General features: G+C 44.5%; 10 protein-coding genes across 10 annotated transcripts; 4 read left to right on the top strand and 6 right to left on the bottom strand.

Annotated features, from left to right (window-relative positions):
- Nucleotides 1-727: 727 nt before the first annotated feature.
- On the top strand, nt 728-2,761 carry LAS17 (LALA0S07e07668g1_1; the record flags this gene model as incomplete). Its single annotated transcript, XM_022771668.1, has 1 exon — nt 728-2,761. The coding sequence occupies one exon, from the start codon at nt 728-730 to the stop codon at nt 2,759-2,761; it is 2,034 nt and encodes a 677-aa protein (XP_022629551.1).
- Nucleotides 2,762-3,576: 815 nt separating this feature from the next.
- Nucleotides 3,577-3,894, top strand: HSP10 (LALA0S07e07646g1_1; the record flags this gene model as incomplete). The annotated part of the gene is made up of 1 exon (XM_022771667.1): nt 3,577-3,894. One exon carries the CDS (start codon nt 3,577-3,579, stop codon nt 3,892-3,894), a length of 318 nt encoding a protein of 105 aa, XP_022629550.1.
- Nucleotides 3,895-3,983: 89 nt separating this feature from the next.
- On the bottom strand, nt 3,984-5,045 carry LALA0_S07e07624g (LALA0S07e07624g1_1; the record flags this gene model as incomplete). The annotated part of the gene is made up of 1 exon (XM_022771665.1): nt 3,984-5,045. The coding sequence occupies one exon, from the start codon at nt 5,043-5,045 to the stop codon at nt 3,984-3,986; it is 1,062 nt and encodes a 353-aa protein (XP_022629549.1).
- Nucleotides 5,046-5,342: 297 nt separating this feature from the next.
- On the bottom strand, nt 5,343-5,891 carry LALA0_S07e07602g (LALA0S07e07602g1_1; the record flags this gene model as incomplete). Its single annotated transcript, XM_022771664.1, has 2 exons — nt 5,343-5,528; nt 5,889-5,891. 2 exons carry the CDS (start codon nt 5,889-5,891, stop codon nt 5,343-5,345), a joined length of 189 nt encoding a protein of 62 aa, XP_022629548.1.
- Nucleotides 5,892-7,399: 1,508 nt separating this feature from the next.
- On the top strand, nt 7,400-8,584 carry SER1 (LALA0S07e07580g1_1; the record flags this gene model as incomplete). The annotated part of the gene is made up of 1 exon (XM_022771663.1): nt 7,400-8,584. One exon carries the CDS (start codon nt 7,400-7,402, stop codon nt 8,582-8,584), a length of 1,185 nt encoding a protein of 394 aa, XP_022629547.1.
- Nucleotides 8,585-8,810: 226 nt separating this feature from the next.
- On the bottom strand, nt 8,811-10,103 carry MEC3 (LALA0S07e07558g1_1; the record flags this gene model as incomplete). Its single annotated transcript, XM_022771662.1, has 1 exon — nt 8,811-10,103. One exon carries the CDS (start codon nt 10,101-10,103, stop codon nt 8,811-8,813), a length of 1,293 nt encoding a protein of 430 aa, XP_022629546.1.
- Nucleotides 10,104-11,016: 913 nt separating this feature from the next.
- Nucleotides 11,017-12,939, top strand: GUF1 (LALA0S07e07536g1_1; the record flags this gene model as incomplete). Its single annotated transcript, XM_022771661.1, has 1 exon — nt 11,017-12,939. One exon carries the CDS (start codon nt 11,017-11,019, stop codon nt 12,937-12,939), a length of 1,923 nt encoding a protein of 640 aa, XP_022629545.1.
- An 83-nt stretch (nt 12,940-13,022) lies between these two features.
- On the bottom strand, nt 13,023-13,841 carry COQ11 (LALA0S07e07514g1_1; the record flags this gene model as incomplete). Its single annotated transcript, XM_022771660.1, has 1 exon — nt 13,023-13,841. The coding sequence occupies one exon, from the start codon at nt 13,839-13,841 to the stop codon at nt 13,023-13,025; it is 819 nt and encodes a 272-aa protein (XP_022629544.1).
- A 617-nt stretch (nt 13,842-14,458) lies between these two features.
- GCD7 (LALA0S07e07492g1_1) lies at nt 14,459-15,607 on the bottom strand (the record flags this gene model as incomplete). Its single annotated transcript, XM_022771659.1, has 1 exon — nt 14,459-15,607. One exon carries the CDS (start codon nt 15,605-15,607, stop codon nt 14,459-14,461), a length of 1,149 nt encoding a protein of 382 aa, XP_022629543.1.
- Nucleotides 15,608-16,008: 401 nt separating this feature from the next.
- SEC72 (LALA0S07e07470g1_1) lies at nt 16,009-16,599 on the bottom strand (the record flags this gene model as incomplete). The annotated part of the gene is made up of 1 exon (XM_022771658.1): nt 16,009-16,599. One exon carries the CDS (start codon nt 16,597-16,599, stop codon nt 16,009-16,011), a length of 591 nt encoding a protein of 196 aa, XP_022629542.1.
- Between the last annotated feature and the right edge of the window lie 71 nt (nt 16,600-16,670).

The raw sequence follows: 16,670 nt of genomic DNA, 5'->3' as shown, positions 1-16,670 counted from the left end.
CAGTAAGGCATTCCCCACCGACTGTGAAAAGCAGCGTGGATTCAACAGTCTTGCGACCAGAAGTCTTCGTTGGTGGTCTTGAACACTGTGTGCGTTTTCTTACCACCTTAGAATTAGAACGAAACCAACCCAGAGCTGCCACCAATTTGACAGTAAACAATCCTGCATTTCGAAAAGAGATATATACCGCTATTTCAACGGGCTCAACACCACTTTTTGGCAGGGATGTCTGGACAAGTAGCTACTTAGCATTTCCAATGACACACCCGTGTGGAGTGATCAACTTTAGAAAGCTGTTTCTTCTAAAACTTTGAAACTTTGTATTGATCAAAGCCAATGGTGTTAGCGTAATCTCCAACCACAGTAAGATGCCATTCTGACCAGTTCTTTTCTGGCTTCGTTCTCATTGGATTTCCAATTTCTCTCATAGCTTGTATCACGTGAACGCTTTATTGGTCTATACACATATTAGGAAAGGGGCCCTATAATGACCATTAAGACACCATACCAGAAGTTGAAGCTATAATATTTCAACAGCTCATCGGACAACAGAAATAGAGGCAATTGAGACCAACTAGTCGCCTTTGAAGCCTTAAAACACTTGACAAAGATACCTCAAGACCCGGTCTGTGTCCAAGTCGAAAAAAAAGGCTTTTTTAGATCCCAATTCGCCCAACTACGCACTAATTTTATATCATATTGATCGAGGACCATTTTGCATATCCCAATGGGTCTTTTAAACGCCCAAGACAAGGAGAAGATCAAACGAGCACTACCCAAAAGCTCCAATAAAATCGTGGATGTCACGGTGGCCCGACTGTACGTGGCATATCCAAACCCTCAAGAATGGCAGTTCACTGGTCTATCAGGAGCTGTCGCTCTAGTTGACGACATTGTGGGACATACGTTTTTCCTGAAACTTGTGGATATTCAAGGCCATCGAGGCGTTTTGTGGGATCAGGAACTGTGCGTGGGCTTTGAATATCACCAGGATCGGACTTTTTTCCATACTTTTGAGCTTGAAGAATGCATGGCAGGGCTACTGTTCGAAGATTTGGACGAAGCAGCACACTTACTCAAAAGAGTGCAGAAACGCGAGAAGTATGCGTCCAAGAAGACATTGGGAAACAAAAATGCGATTGCATTGAGTAAAAAGCTACAAACTGAGGAGGAATCTCAAGTGGTGCATGGACCAAGGGGAGAATCTCTCATTTCCGACCAAAGACAGCGATACAAGATTCAGGACGGTTTCGATGCTCCTGTGACGAAAAAGAAAGCTCCCCCTCCACCTCCACCGGCACCTGCAGCTGCAGGTGGGTTTTCACCAGTTCATCACACCCCCGACGCCCCTCCTACCCCAAAATTTTCGTCACCACCAGTACGAGCACCACTGGAAACTGCAACCTCATATGCATCTGAGGCTCTGGAAAGTCCAGTGTCTGATTACGACAGCTCGTCGGCTAACCCTTCGGAGTCTGCTACACCAGCGCCCCAGCCAAAGCAACCAGTTCACAAGCTTCCCCCAATGCCTACTTTTGCCAATGCACCCGCACCTCCTGCACCTCCTGCACCTCCTGCACCTCCTGCACCTCCTGCACCTCCTGCACCTTCTGCACCTTCTGCACCACATTCAGCGGTACCGGCAGCTCCACAATTCCAAGCATTTTCAGCACCTTCAATTCCACAACGATCCAATCACAATCCTTTCCCCATTCCCCAGAACACCACACCGAACGCTCCGTTCAATCAGCCGGGTGGAATGGTACCACATCCGCCTCTGCCGCAAGTTAATAGACCTCTGCCCGGCGTTCCTCCTCGCTCTAACGGACCTCCTGCTCCACCACCAAGGAAAGGGCCTGGGCCGCCACCGCCACCGCGGAGAGTCACCTCCAATCCAACGGGTTATCCGGCACATGTACCTATTCAGCCGTCGCAAACCGGTTATCCTATACAAGCTCCTATCCAACCAACACAAACCGGTTCTGCGCAGGGTCGCCGTCCAGGTCCACCTCCACCTCCGAGACGTGGAGCAGCCCCTCCACCACCATCCAGAGCGGCTCGTGTATCATCAGCGCCGCCACCGCCTCAACGCAATGCTCCAGTTTCATCTCCACCGCCTATGCATACATTTCCACAACAATCTTCTACTCCACTTTCACATCCGTCTCGGGCTCCAATGCCACAACCAGTTTCACAACCTAATAGCCAGCAGTTCATGCCACCACCACCTCCACTCCCCCCTACGTCTCAACCTTTTGCAACACAGCAATCTGGTCTGGCTCCTCCACCACCACCTCCTCCTCCTCTTTCTTCTTCGGCATTTCCATCAAACAATGCGGCCGCAAATGCCATTCCACCGCCGCCCCCACCCATGCCTTCCAGAGAAGCACAGCCAGCTGCTGGTGCTCCTCCACCCCCTCCCGCTTTCCTAGCCAATCCTCAACAGGCTCAACCCGCAGGGGTTGCAGGGGAAAATGCCGGGGATGCCGGACGTGATGCCTTGTTGGCATCTATCAGAGGTGCCGGGGGTATTGGGGCATTGAAGAAGACAGATAAATCGCAACTTGACAAGCCTAGTGTCGTTTTGCAAGAAGCGCGAGGAGAAAACACAAGTCAACCTTCCGGGTCTGCGAGCAACTCCCAGAGTAATGGAGGAGGCGGACCACCTTCTCTTGCGGATGCCCTAGCTGCTGCGCTTAACCAGCGGAAAAGTAAAGTGGCCCACGACGATGCAGATTACGATAATGGTGATGATTGGTGAGCAGCAATTTCTCGCAGAAGAACAATTATTTACTCGCGCGAATATGGGCCAAGTTGCATGAAAAGGTATAATAACATCACGAAACGGTTGTTAAGCTTGAATGTGGTTTCCATAACCGAATGAAAACAAAAAAAGAAAACGGGGTCCAAGTTACAACGCAACAAAGAACTATCTATGTGGCGATCACAACCTATCCATTAGCCTCATACTCCTCAATGCCGTCCATGACAGCAGGCGCCAGGTCTATCTGTTTAATGGTCATGTAATACGAATGTGACGTCCACCCAAATCCGTGGGATCAACAGAAAGCGCACTTCAAAGACAACAGGTTATGGTCGTAAAAATCCTACATTGTTCCTATCAGAGATCTAATCATATCACGGTTAAGTAAGGCAGTTTTTTGACAGTTTTGCAAAGCTAGGTTAAAAGAAAGTTTTGAATTATTTCGAGGTACTAAAATGTGCGTAAAGTAAGCAGGAAGAAGTCATAAAATCAAAGTTAATTGTTATCGAGTTTAGGTCGGTTCTTATGATTATTTCAGGTCTTCGATGCCTCATCCTCTGTGAGCTTACCCTTCTCTCGAATTTTCCAGCATAACTGAGAAATTTAAATATATTATATATTGTATACGTGAATAATATTTGGTCAGCCATTTCAGGCAAGAAAGTTGTTCAACTAAACTATAGAATTCTCATTTTAAGTTGAAGTTAGGTCTATATCATTGAGTATAGTCGTTGCGAACTTATCAGTAGCTTAACACACTTTTTTTCTGCTTCTTTTGAACCCACTTCTGCGAAATTTTATCAAATACAAGCATGTCCACACTTATCAAGTCTGCCAAATCAATTGCGCCTTTGTTGGACCGTGTTTTGGTTCAAAGAGTCAAGGCTGAAGCTAAGACGGCTTCTGGATTGTACTTGCCTGAGAAAAATGTTCAAAAACTAAACCAGGCAACGGTGTTGGCCGTGGGACCCGGATTCACCGACGCTAACGGAGTCAAGGTTGTTCCCCAAGTAGCAGTTGGCGACAGCGTGTTGATCCCACAATTTGGTGGTTCCAGCATCAAACTCAAGGATGACGAAGAAGTGGTTTTGTTTCGCGACAGTGAGATCCTGGCTAAGCTCAACGAATAAGCGAGAATCTACTCGCACATGCGCATCTTGTAAATAAGACCTACGTTGGTATGTGCGAATATTTGTGCGTCAATATATAAATCTAAATTCTAGCTGAAGTACTTGTTATCCCAGACTTGTATCCATTTGCCCTTTTTCTCGTCATTTTTATTCACATCCTTGATGATTTTGACCATTTCGCGAACAGCGAGGTCAACCTGACCGGCCAGCTGTGTGATCTCCTCATCTTGAGAATCGAAATCCTGACCACCCATGAACGTGGATGATATCAGTTCGTCGACCTCGGCCACAATACGTCCATGTAGGGCGTTGAGTCGATCGAGTTGCAACGAAGTAGGCTTTTTATTTTTGTAGTCGTTCGATGCAATGGATTTCGAAAACGATTGGAGCAAGAGACGAATCATTTTCAACTTTGTCTGCCATTCCTGTACGAATTGTATCATTTTCGGTGGTACTTCCTGGGTTTCAGTGTCTTCTTCCTCTCCTTGTTCTTCTTCTTCTGAATCACTTTCTAGACCGAAGGGATCATCGGTTTCTATCCGGGGCTCTGCAAGCCATTCTTCTAGTTCGGTCAATGTGTCACTAACAAGCTTCGAACTGACTTTTATTTTCTTATTCAATAGCCCCAGTTCACCCATGTCGCTAAGCTCCAACGTCTGATCGCAGACAGCCCATATTTTACCAATTGGCACCAACCTTGCACTGGCGCTGTCATCTGAAGCTGAAGCATTCTGTTGATCCGAAGGCGCAGATAGAAGCTGGTTTAGCTCCTCACAAAGACCTCCCACGCCATTTAGAAGACTCAAGACATTAGCATCTAGTAGGCTTGTGAAATACTCTGGATATTCTTCCTGGTAGAATAGCGGAATTAAACTTATCAGAAAGAAGATAGAATTAGCCAGTGACTGTATTTCTTTAAAAACAGCATCTAGGTTGTTGTAGAATTTGTCAGGATGTAGAATGATTCCAATCTTAGTCGCATGAGCTTTCAGGATTTGAGAAAGTTTCTTTAGTTCAGTGATGGGATCTGAGTCTTGAAGTTTTATCTTTGGTTTTAAACGGTGTAGTTTTTCGCTAGACGTAAAGTTCTTGACAAAGTCGGTTTGTAAAGTAGAAATCAGGGCCTTAATGTTGGATTCAGCTTGCGACATGGCCTGGCCGAGTTATGAACTTCGTGAAGATCAATAGTGGTTTAGTTTCTTGTAAGAAGTTCTAGCTTTTCAGTATGATGAGATGATAAAAGAACCACGCATAAATTCATCTAACGACTGTCTGTTATACGCAGATACATAGAAGCTAAATGACGCTGGAAAGCCGGGTCTGCGCCGACTACCATCCATAAAGTATATGAAACAGATGGTTTTCTCTTGTCAAAGTTACTTAGAAACAAACAAAAACAATAGTAATATGTGTAAGCATTTATTAGAGCGAAGAAGTCATGATGCCGCTTAAGAAGATGGAGATGGGTTCATCTTTCTCTTACCGTTGGTCAAAGTGACGTTGACGAATCTTCTGGTGTACAAAATTCTCTTACGAGCGCGACCCTTTGGGGACTTTGGCTTTTCTTGCTTTTCAACCTTTGGGGTCTGAGACTTGACCTTACCAGCACGAGCTAGGGAACCGTGAACTTTACCCTGTAAAAACTGTTGTTAGTATATGTGCAGATGGAGGGAGAGACGAGGAAGACAAGTTTGAAGCAAAAGTGGGGGGTGTACCCAAATGGGAGCCCGACCTTGAAGAAACACGGCGAGCAGAGAACGTCTAGGCCCTCAAACTTCCGTTAAGGTATCTTGTCATTAAGTTTCCCATGGGGTTTGCCACAAATTTCATTGGCACCTTTTTCATAGATCACCCATCTACCTGGACAGCTGGAAAGCTCATTTTAGGCTTATTTTGACCGCATTTTCAACGCCGTGTTCACTACAACTGGGCCCACTAATCCTAGATCTATCAAAACCTGTCTCCAAGTGCTGTTTGCCACCATTTAAACGTACCATTTTGATGTGGTTTGTATGGAGTAAATCTTGGTGAAAAATTCAGATGTGAAGGAAAGATATGTAGTTATAGCTGGATTAAGCTTTTTTTCCTCTTCTGTGAGGCGCCGTATCTCATTACAATGGCATTCAGCTTAAAAAATTTCGAATTTGGAAAAATTAAAGTTTTTCGAAGACCCACGCACTGGATTACACAGAAAAGGCCGCAGAGATCATGTGACTTTGAAGGGTCTCATCATATACTATAACGTTTTATTAGTGTTGGTGTGGTGTATGGGTGTATTGTAGGGAAGAGCAGTCAAAGGTGAAGAGGTGTCAGTGAAGTTGTAGTCGGCCATGACAATAGCGTTTTATGGGGAAAGGTGTCGCTGTCTTGGGGCCAAGCGAAAGTTATTCAATATTAGCGGGATAGAGCTGTCTTAATACGTTTTTTTGGGATCGTTGTGAAAGATTGTTTCATTAGTGAAGCTGAACACATGCAAAGTGATCTGGAAGGTTTCGAAGGTCTGGTGATGTGACTCAAGGGGAGTTCCAGAAATTCCATAGTGTGACTAGAATCTCTCGCCACGAATTCAGCCGGTAAACGAGCAAATCGGTAGAAACGGAATTCGGTCTCTTTGGACGAGTGTGACGTTAAGACGACTAAAAGACGATTCACAGTGGTGTTTGATGATCCTAAATTAAAACCCCGTAAAGTTTAGCCGTTCGTTCGTTCGATAGCGTGGAAGTAAAAAGTATTACTACGACATTTGGAAACCTAGATTACTTCAAATTCGTGCAATGCCTGGCTGTTCCGCTTGGACAACCCTGAATCTCAAATTGTCGCGCGGTCCAAGTGACACACTCGTAAAGGATGATCGACTTATTTCGAGAGACACTTACGTTTGCTGTCCGAAGCTCTAGGAAGTAGAAAGTGCCATTTCTTGGACGAATTCACCTACTTTTGCCAGTTCCAAAATCACATCTATTCTTTTGATATACTTGTGACCCAGTTTCTCCAATTCATTCAAAAATCAACGATTGTCTCATCAACATTAAAACCATGACAAGGAGAGTTGCATACTTAACCACACTGGACACCCCAAGTAATAACAAGCACCTCCATTAAGCTCTACAGCGTCAATTGTTCTTTTAACCGTGATCTCGCATATCAATGAAACTTAATTATCAAATCAACACTTTTATAGCTTATTTCTACAGTTATACCCGTGTGCAACTACGAAGAAGAAGTGCTCGTTGTGTTGATATCATCAAAAAAACCAACTACACCAATTCTAAAGTACTCTCGGCTCCCTGTCACTACCGATGCCAGGGTTTGTTCTATACATCAAATCTCGAACGACACACTCATTTGCTGACTGGTCTCTTTACACGAAAACCAATTTATTGTAGAAAATTGGGTTCTGAATAGAGTCATCCTACGCATCTAAGACCATCAACATTGTTCATCTGTGGAGGGATTGTGTCTTTCTACCATCTCTTGTACGGTCAAGCTAATCCACATCCTGTTCATGTCCCTGGAAAGAGAAGAACCCAGCCATTTTGGTGCCGGACCGGCTCAATTGCCTACCAATGTTTTGCAGCAAGCTGCTAAAGATTTGGTGAATTATCAAGGCATCGGTCTTGGAATTGGTGAGATTTCACACCGTTCAGGCGATGCCACTGAGGTCATTGAAAGCGCCAAGGCAAATCTGCGTAATTTGATGAACATTCCTGACACTCATGAAGTTTTCTTTATGCAGGGCGGTGGAACAACTGGATTTTCATCGCTAGCCACCAACCTTACCGCTGCTCATGTCGGTAAAACGGGCTCCAAAGGTACTGCAGGGTATCTGATCACCGGATCCTGGTCTGCTAAATCTTTGGAAGAGGCTCAAAGACTAGGAATCGATTCAGAAGCTATTTTCAACGCAAAGGACTTCAACAACGGGAAATTTGGTTCCATTCCCGCAGAATCCGAGTGGGCTGCCAAATTGAAGTCCAAAGACTATTCTTACATATACCTCTGTGAAAATGAGACTGTTCACGGCGTTGAGTGGCCACAACTACCAAGAGCGTTGATAGATTCCGATGTGGAAATTGTAGCGGACTTGTCAAGCGACATTCTATCACGCGAAATCGACGTTTCCCAATATGGTGTAATCATGGCTGGTGCTCAGAAAAACATTGGTCTTGCTGGTCTCACCATTTACATTATTAAAAAATCGATTCTCGAGAACATCTCCTCCGCTTCTCTTGACAAACTACGCCAGCTCGGAGTTCCAATTACCCCTATCGCCTTCGAGTATCCCACGGTCGTGAAGAATAACTCTGCTTACAACACTATTCCTATTTTCACACTTCATATTATTGACTTGGTTCTGCGCCAGATTATCGCAAAAGGAGGTGTAGCTGCCCAGCAAAAGGAAAATGAACTCAAAGCTGAGTTATTATACACTGCTCTAGACAAGTATTCTGACTTCTATGCTGTTCCTGTGGCCGAAGAATGCAGATCCAAAATGAACGTTGTGTTCACCTTGAAAAAAGAAGGACTTGACAAAAAGTTTCTAGACGAAGCTGCCGCTCTTAAGCTTACCGGGTTGAAGGGTCACAGATCTGTAGGTGGTTTCAGAGCATCCATTTACAACGCGGTTTCAGTGGAAAGTACCAAAACCCTTGCACAGTTTATTGAAGACTTTGCCTCCAAGAATGCCTAAACGCCTCGTGATAGGCATCAATTTCTGTATACATATAGATGAAATACGGCGTCTTAATCATTTCGCGTCGATTGCATACAGCGCGCACGTTATGATAGAGCGCTAAATAACGATTTTTAGTTTTGCAACGACCCAATCATACCTCTTTTCTATTTAATGCGGCTATTGGACATAACTGGTGCACAATCAATAGAATGATTTTAACATGCAATTTATCGAGAAGCGATTAAGCTGCCTGAACCCTTTTAACCCTTGCCATGTAGTATATAACTTGACCGTGCTCGCGCGGTCTTTCGCCGTCTTCGTCTTCGACGCTACCACGAGGAAGCGTGCAATGGAAGACACACGACTCATCATGGGAGATGGCAAGTACGACTTCCTCAAATGCTTCGTAAAGTTTCGAACACACCTTCCAGTCTTTGCTGCGAACCATCACTTCGTGAACTACTCTTTGTTCGTCATCCACGGGTGCAGACCTGCTGTCACCCTTGTGCAATTCCTCAGTCGTTGCTGGCGTTGTATTTGCCGTATCAACGGAAGCGCTTTCTTCGATGAAAAGACTTTGATTGTGACTTTCTTCTACTTGAACCTCGCTGTTGCCTTTGTCACTATCAACTTCAGGTTCCTCCGGTATTGTGGTGGCTTCTGCTTCAGTTTGAGGTTGTACCATGGCTTCTAATGGCCCGTTCCAGCAAATTTCAAGGTACCAATCGAGCTCATCGACTATAATTTTCAGTTCATGATCACTGGCATCTCGACTGTCGTGGAGCTGCCATACTTTCTTACCACTGAGCTTGATATTGTGAACGGTTGAGTAACGCTCAACACGTCTTAGGAAAGTCGAAAACCCTGAACCCCACTCCCCTTGAGGGCCTGGAAGTCTATACATCATCAATTGCGTGTAATTGATCATAGGTTCTTGGATTTTAGCGTCCTGAGCCCGAAAAAGTAATTTAGCCGGTACTTTGAACGAATGTGAGATGGTTTTGGTGGTATTATTCATAGCCGGTCCGCCCATACGTGCAACAACGTTTGCATCAGGATTGACATTGATGATTTCCTCAAAAGTGACGCCGAGCGCACACACCGGATTGACCTTGGATGCAGACTTGCTATCGAGATTCGACGTGACGTTCACATTCCACTCAGGCATGCTTTGCAGCTTGATGATCAAATTACTGTCGTTTCCCTGACTTATGCTACGGTCGTATTTTTTAAAGATATTCTGTAGCGCATCGCAGCTGCATTCCATGGCGATTGTATTCAGATCACGAGCGCTAACGACCTCATACGTTGCAAACACATCTTTCGGAATCGTGCACCACAGCTGGCCATTATCACCATGCAGAATTGAGCTGTTAGAGACAGAAGAGCTTGGTGTTGACACAACCACTAGACGTTCACTGCTGAATCGTAGAACGGCGGTTTTTCGCAGTGCGGCCACCGTTGAAATCGTGGATCTCAGAAGTTTATAGTCCTCTGGCGTTTCGGATCCATTGATGATCAACTTGAGCTTCATAAACCAGCAGTGGCAGCTACGGTGTCCTGATTCATGAGAATGGATAGCGATGAGCTCTTCCCGTCTCAGCATTTCTATAATACTTTTATAGAAGTCACTACACACGAAAATATCAATTTCGATATTGAATCCGTATATAGTGATGTCAATATTTAAATTGCCCTATATAAAACAGATGGGTGCTGAGCGGCTAACACACCATAAATCAAGAAACTTGTCTCGAGTAGACTTCAAAAATGACTTAAAAAGTACTGTGGCGCAGATTCAAAACCTCAAGCTGAAAGCAGGACAATAACATGGGAGTGTGGACTTTTTTCCGACAAAACTGAGTACTTTTCAGGGCATAAGATTGAAAGTTCGATCCAGGGATGAGGATTGAGGATTAGTGCCAAGGATTGCGACAGAAAACATAGTAATGGGAACTGGAATATGGATATTCATGAGGTACTGGGAAAAGTAATACAGTTCAATCCAGGAAGGAAGAATATAGGCTATTCAAAGCGTTTTGAGACTGTTGCAACCGTGGACAATTACGGCTGATACAGCATTGGAAGATAGATCATCAGGTTACCGAAAAGAGCAGTTTGATAATGCGCTTTCCATGCTGGGTGTGGATATGAACCAATTCTAGAAGAGATGGGGAATATAGTCAGCTCCCTCGTGCATAAGGGACAAAAAATACGGGAAAACAACGAGGGGAAGCGGCGTTTGGCGAACCATTCGTTCAATCAAAAGCCAATTAAACGTATCTCTCACATCAAGTAAGAAGCTCTGTATGAATCCAGCTTTTGATACAGGAGTTGAAGTCAGGTGATACGTCGCATAATATTTATGTGCATACTATTCGTTGTAACTCATGGGAAACAAGTAGAGAAGACAGAAATACGCATCGTTTCAAGGTGGGGCTATTTATATGAACCTTTGGAAATCTTGTTTGGCACCCCCATGGCGGATTTTCCGACGTTATAACCACATTTCGTCCAAAACGGTATCATCGCTTCAACAAAGACTAGACGACATACCACTTGAAAACTACAGAAACTTCTCCATCGTGGCACATGTTGACCATGGAAAGTCGACCCTCAGTGACCGCCTACTGGAATTAACGGGTGTCATCAAAGCCGACGATTCAAGTAAACAGTTTTTGGATAGACTGGAAGTAGAACGTGAGCGTGGTATTACTATCAAAGCGCAAACATGCACCATGTTCTACTACGACAAACGCAGTAAAAAAGACTACCTGCTACATCTAGTCGATACACCAGGACATGTGGATTTCCGCGCAGAAGTATCTCGCTCGTATGCTTCTTGCGGAGGCGCATTGCTGCTTGTAGATGCTTCACAAGGCGTCCAGGCCCAGACCGTAGCCAATTTTTATTTGGCATACAGCATGAACCTTAAACTCATACCAGTGATCAACAAAATTGATTTGGATAGCGCCAACATTCCTCAGGCAGAGGCCCAAATTGAAAGCACGTTCGAGCTGCCGAGGGATGAAATTGTGCGGGTGAGCGCTAAGACAGGTATTAATGTCAAAGAAGATCTTCTGCCTTCGATAGTCGATCGTATTCCGCCGCCTACTGGAGAGATGAAAAAGCCTTTCCGTGCATTACTAGTAGATTCGTGGTACGACTCGTACCTTGGTGTGGTTCTTCTTGTAAACATCGTTGATGGCACTGTCAAGAAAGGCGACAAGGTGATAAGTGCCCAAACCAACAAAAAGTATGAGGTCAAAGAACTCGGTATCATGTACCCTGATAAGATTCCAATGGGAAAATTAAAAACCGGCCAGGTTGGGTACCTTGTACTGGGAATGAAAGCTTCGAAAGATGCCAAAATCGGAGATACGATTTTGCATCTTGGTAAAGAAAGTGTCACGGAGGTTCTGGATGGGTTCGAGGAGCTCAAGCCTATGGTATTTGTGGGTGCCTTTCCTGCCGATGGTACTGATTTCAAGAGTTTGGATGACGACATCAGTAGACTCATCTTGAATGACCGATCGGTCTCACTGCAACGAGAATCATCCAATGCATTAGGCCAAGGTTGGAGGCTTGGTTTCCTTGGTTCACTTCATGCATCGGTGTTTAAAGACCGATTGGAAAAGGAGTATGGATCGAAGCTGATCATCACACAACCCACAGTGCCGTATGTCATTAAGTTCACAGATGGTCAAGAAAAGGTTATCACAAACCCTGACGATTTCCCAGATCTATCTTTGAGGAAAACTAGAATACATTCGCTTCAAGAGCCTTATGTTGAAGCAATCATTACACTTCCCCAAGAGTATCTTGGGCCCGTCATTAAGCTGTGCGATAACAATCGCGGAATACAAAAGGAAATTACCTATTTGAATGTTACAGGACAGGTATTATTGAAGTACGAACTTCCCTTAGCTCATTTGGTCGACGATTTCTTCGGAAAGCTGAAATCTGTTTCCAGAGGCTATGGCTCTTTGGATTATGAGGACATCGGTTACAAACCTTCAGATATCGTCAAGCTGGAGCTGGTACTAAATGGGAAAGGTGTAGATGCCCTGGCGCAGGTGATGCACAGAAGTCAAGTTGAAAAAGTTGGTCGAGAATGGGCCAAAAAATTCAAAGAATACGTCAAATCTCAACTTTACGAAGTCATCATTCAAGCAAAAGCTAACAACAAAGTAATTGCGAGAGAAACCATCAAGGCGCGCAGAAAGGATGTTCTCGCTAAGCTGCATGCGTCAGATGTATCGCGAAGGAAGAAACTACTGGTGAGACAGAAGGAGGGGAAAAAGCAGATGAAAAGCGTAGGCAACGTCCAGATTAATCAGGAAGCCTACCAAGCATTCTTAAAAAGGTAAAACTAAACTAGCATAATTACATGGGTCAATGTCCTCGTAAGCATCGTGTACATAATAGAACTGAGGCACCCAATCTCAAACTTTCAGGCTTTGATTATTTGCTCCAAGCTTACCACACCCTCAAACGTGGGATCTTCGATTTTTTGTATCAACGCTCTGCTCACTTGTTGAGTAGACACACTAGGTCTTATGAGCTGGTTGACGCAGTTGATTTTGCGACCTAGTATCCAGCTATTACCCCAATTGGCAAAGTCAAGTAAATGCTTGATTTGCGTTCTGGGGTCCAATTTTCCTACAGATGCGTCGAGCTCGTCGAACATAAATCCCGGACGCATTAAAATAGGTCTCAATTGCTTCTCCAGTCTCATGATACCTACTTCTGCCGCTCTTTTGGACTCGATGTAGCCCTTTGGAATACCTGGAAAGGACCTATCTGCTGAAATGTAGGTCATAGTTTTCCTTTGGCCACCTTCAGATGCACTATTCTGGAAGTTAGTGAGCTCTTGAGCAAGCGTAAGGGCGCTTTGTCTATTCATAACGTCGTAGGTGAAATTAGGATTACTTTTCATGGGGTTGGGACCCCATTTCAACAGTTTTTTGGCATCGAACGCTAAGTTTCCGCTAAGTTGCGTTTTATAACTAGAGTCTTCCAGCAGAATACCGATACTATGAACCACATTGTTTGCATTTTGCAGGTATTGAGAATAAGTTTTGGGATCCAACACATCGCATTGACGCCATTTCACTTGGTCTATCCACTTTTTTTCCCATAGAGCTTTTGCCTTAGGAGCTGTTCCTGATCGAGTCAAAGAAGTCACCTCGAAGCCATTTTCTACTGCGGTTTGGCAAATACGACGACCTAAGAATCCATTTCCTCCAAAAACAAGCAGGTTCTTGATCATTGTGAGTCTTAACTTGCTGTGATAACCATTTCAGGGGTGTTGAGTTGAGTTGAGTTGAAAGTTTAAGTCATTGTATTTAGAAGTTAGGTTTGGTTAGTATTACATGATCAGCATAGCCAGATGAACTGAAATATCGAGGTTGTAACGGAGAAGGCGTCCGACTAGCGAGGTGTCAAGATTCAAGAATCAACAAGAGAGTGCTACAACGTGTACTATATGTTTGACATTCTAATTACGAGAATAACCATTGATGACAGATAAAAAGTCATTGGTGAACTCGTACTCAAAAGAAGTCTTATGATTAATCTAGCCCATTAGCATCTCAGTTGTCACTTTGTGAGAAAAGAGAAACTATCCAGCTCAAGATCGAGTAATTAGAAGCACTCAACCGAGCAAGGCACAGGGCGATCAAGAGGAAAACATTGGTGGGATTCAGTGTCTTCCTTATCTTTTTATTGTTTTCAGTTCATTGTAGAATTTGATGTTGGCACCGATGTTCATATTAGTTTGCTATCCGTTTGCAAAATACAGACTTCTGGTAATGACGTGAGGGGTGGTTCTAATGCATAGAGGTACTCTTTTTCGTAGTCCCCGTAATTCTCCTGTTTCACCTTTCTTTATCGTTTGGTAGTGTGCCCCAGGTTCACGTCCTGTTGCTTGTAATTGTCCCACACCACACGGTATATGAAGCTGGGAGCGAACCCACCGATATTGGTGATATAGATGTCGATGTTTTCAGGCGGAACATAATCGGCAATGGGATTCACAGTATCTAGCCTGTTGTGATTCCCCATACGATGCGTCTCCATGTTGGGCAAAACGCGCTGTGAGCCACCAACTTCCACGAATTTCTCGATATCGAACGGGTAGAGAGGCGAGAGCTTGTATAGACCAGCTACAGCGAAGACAGGCGTTTTGAATTCACGAGCACACTCACACACGGAAGAAACGCCGGCGGTGGACGAGATAGTCCCACCATTGGTGAAAACGGTCTTTGCACCAATGATGACTTTACCCACACGACTCATGAGTGCAAAAACCGCAGTATCGGGGATAACGGTCGTTTCTACGCCGTGTTCGGACAGTTTTTTCGCAAACTGGTGGGCGACCTGTGTGTTATTGGGGAAACCTTCGGTAACAAGCACGCTAAAGTTTCTGTTATTGCGTTCACGGGCTTTGATAAGAAATTTGAGAACGGTCTTGGAATCCGGGGTCGGAGTCAGCAAGATTTCGCGATCGTGGATAAGGTCGATGGCGATTTGCTGGATGCTATCGTCGATATTTGAGATCTCGTCTATCAGATCCTTAATTCCCTGTATAATGACCTGACGCATATCAGCCTTTGGATGTTCGCTTGACGTTGATGGCGAGTTCTGGTGGTATTGCGATGAGGTTGTAGTGGCAGTTGTAGGGGCAGCAACCGGTCTCTGTAAGAGACTGAACATCGACGAAATCATGGGTTCTGTTGTTACCTGAAGCTGCTGGTTGTGCTGAGCAGCTTCTTCTTCCACTTCGTCTCTGATCAAAGCCAGCACTCTTCTGATGATATTTCCACAAGTAAACTCTGTGGGTTGGGCTTTCCCCAGTCTCAGACCCAATTCTCGCAGTTGTGCGATCAAATCGTCTATACCGGACCATCTGGCTGCAGAAACAAACCGTTTCAGCAGCTGAAGCGTTTCCAGAGAAACCTGGTACGATCCAGACACCTGTCTTCTTTTCAATCTATCTATAAATGATGCAACTGCAACATTGATATCTCCAGACATTATGGGTTCAAAAAAACGGTATTCTCAAGAGTTCCAAACTTTCTAGAGTTACCAAAACCCAGATACAAACACAACAATTGTTGTTCGAAGAGCTATGATCAGCAATTGCCACTTCAAACCAAGAATTCAAGAAGCTAAAAGCTCAGGTGGTTTGAAAAGTTGGTCAAAAAACTCGATGAGATGAGATGAACTTAAAATTTTCCACAATTTCTAATTACATATAGCTTTTATATATATAGGTGAAAAATACCATCAGCAGAGAGAAGAGGGCTTCAACTACTGGACTAGCAGAAGAACTTCTTGAAAACACTGGGTGAGTCAGTAGTTTTAGTGAACTTGACGCTGTTTCTACTACCAAGTTTGTGTAAATTTGGATCATGTCTTTGTTTGAATATGACGTTTTACACGTCACCGTTGTACTCAGCCAGTTTGCGAGTGTTTTCGATATGTAGAACCCTTAGTTTGGCATTGGTAGGGTCCAGACTTAGACCACGCTCGACCTCTGCGCGAGCCTGTTCGTACTGTTTCAGTTTCAGCAGGGAATCTGTCTTTCGGATGAAAACGTCAGACGTGGTGAGACCAGTGTTCTGTAAAAAATCTAGATCTTGCAATGCATCCATGAACTTGCCCTGTACCAGACAGAGATCGACCCTGTTTTTCATCATAAACTGTAATTCTTGCAATTGCACCGCAAAAGCTTCCCAACTGGTCCGTTTGCGTTGGGCCATCTCTATGGCCAGGTTGACGGATTTGAGAGCTTCTGCCATTTTCTGCTGCTGCAATTGCTTCAGTCCGTTCTCAAATAGTTTTTTGATCATCGCAGTCGAATCGTCGCGGGGCTGAGGTGTGAAGTTAGGGTTATTTTCGCTTACCAGGTCCTGGGTCAGTTTGTTGATCTGTTTGACGTTCATTTCAATATCCTCACTCGCATCTGGGACGTCAAGGAGCTTGGAGTTGGTATCATATTGTAGAGCGGAAAGAGAGGTGGCCATGAGCAACGGGTATGGATCACAGAGGTCTTGAGAAAACGGGTGTGTGTGTGTCGTAAGGCCAAGTTTTCTTC

The sequence above is a fragment of the Lachancea lanzarotensis genome, scaffold LALA0S07 (assembly GCF_000938715.1).
Source record: "Lachancea lanzarotensis genome assembly LALA0, scaffold LALA0S07, whole genome shotgun sequence".
Lineage (NCBI taxonomy): Eukaryota > Fungi > Ascomycota > Saccharomycetes > Saccharomycetales > Saccharomycetaceae > Lachancea > Lachancea lanzarotensis.
This window is presented reverse-complemented; position numbering and strand designations above follow the sequence as displayed.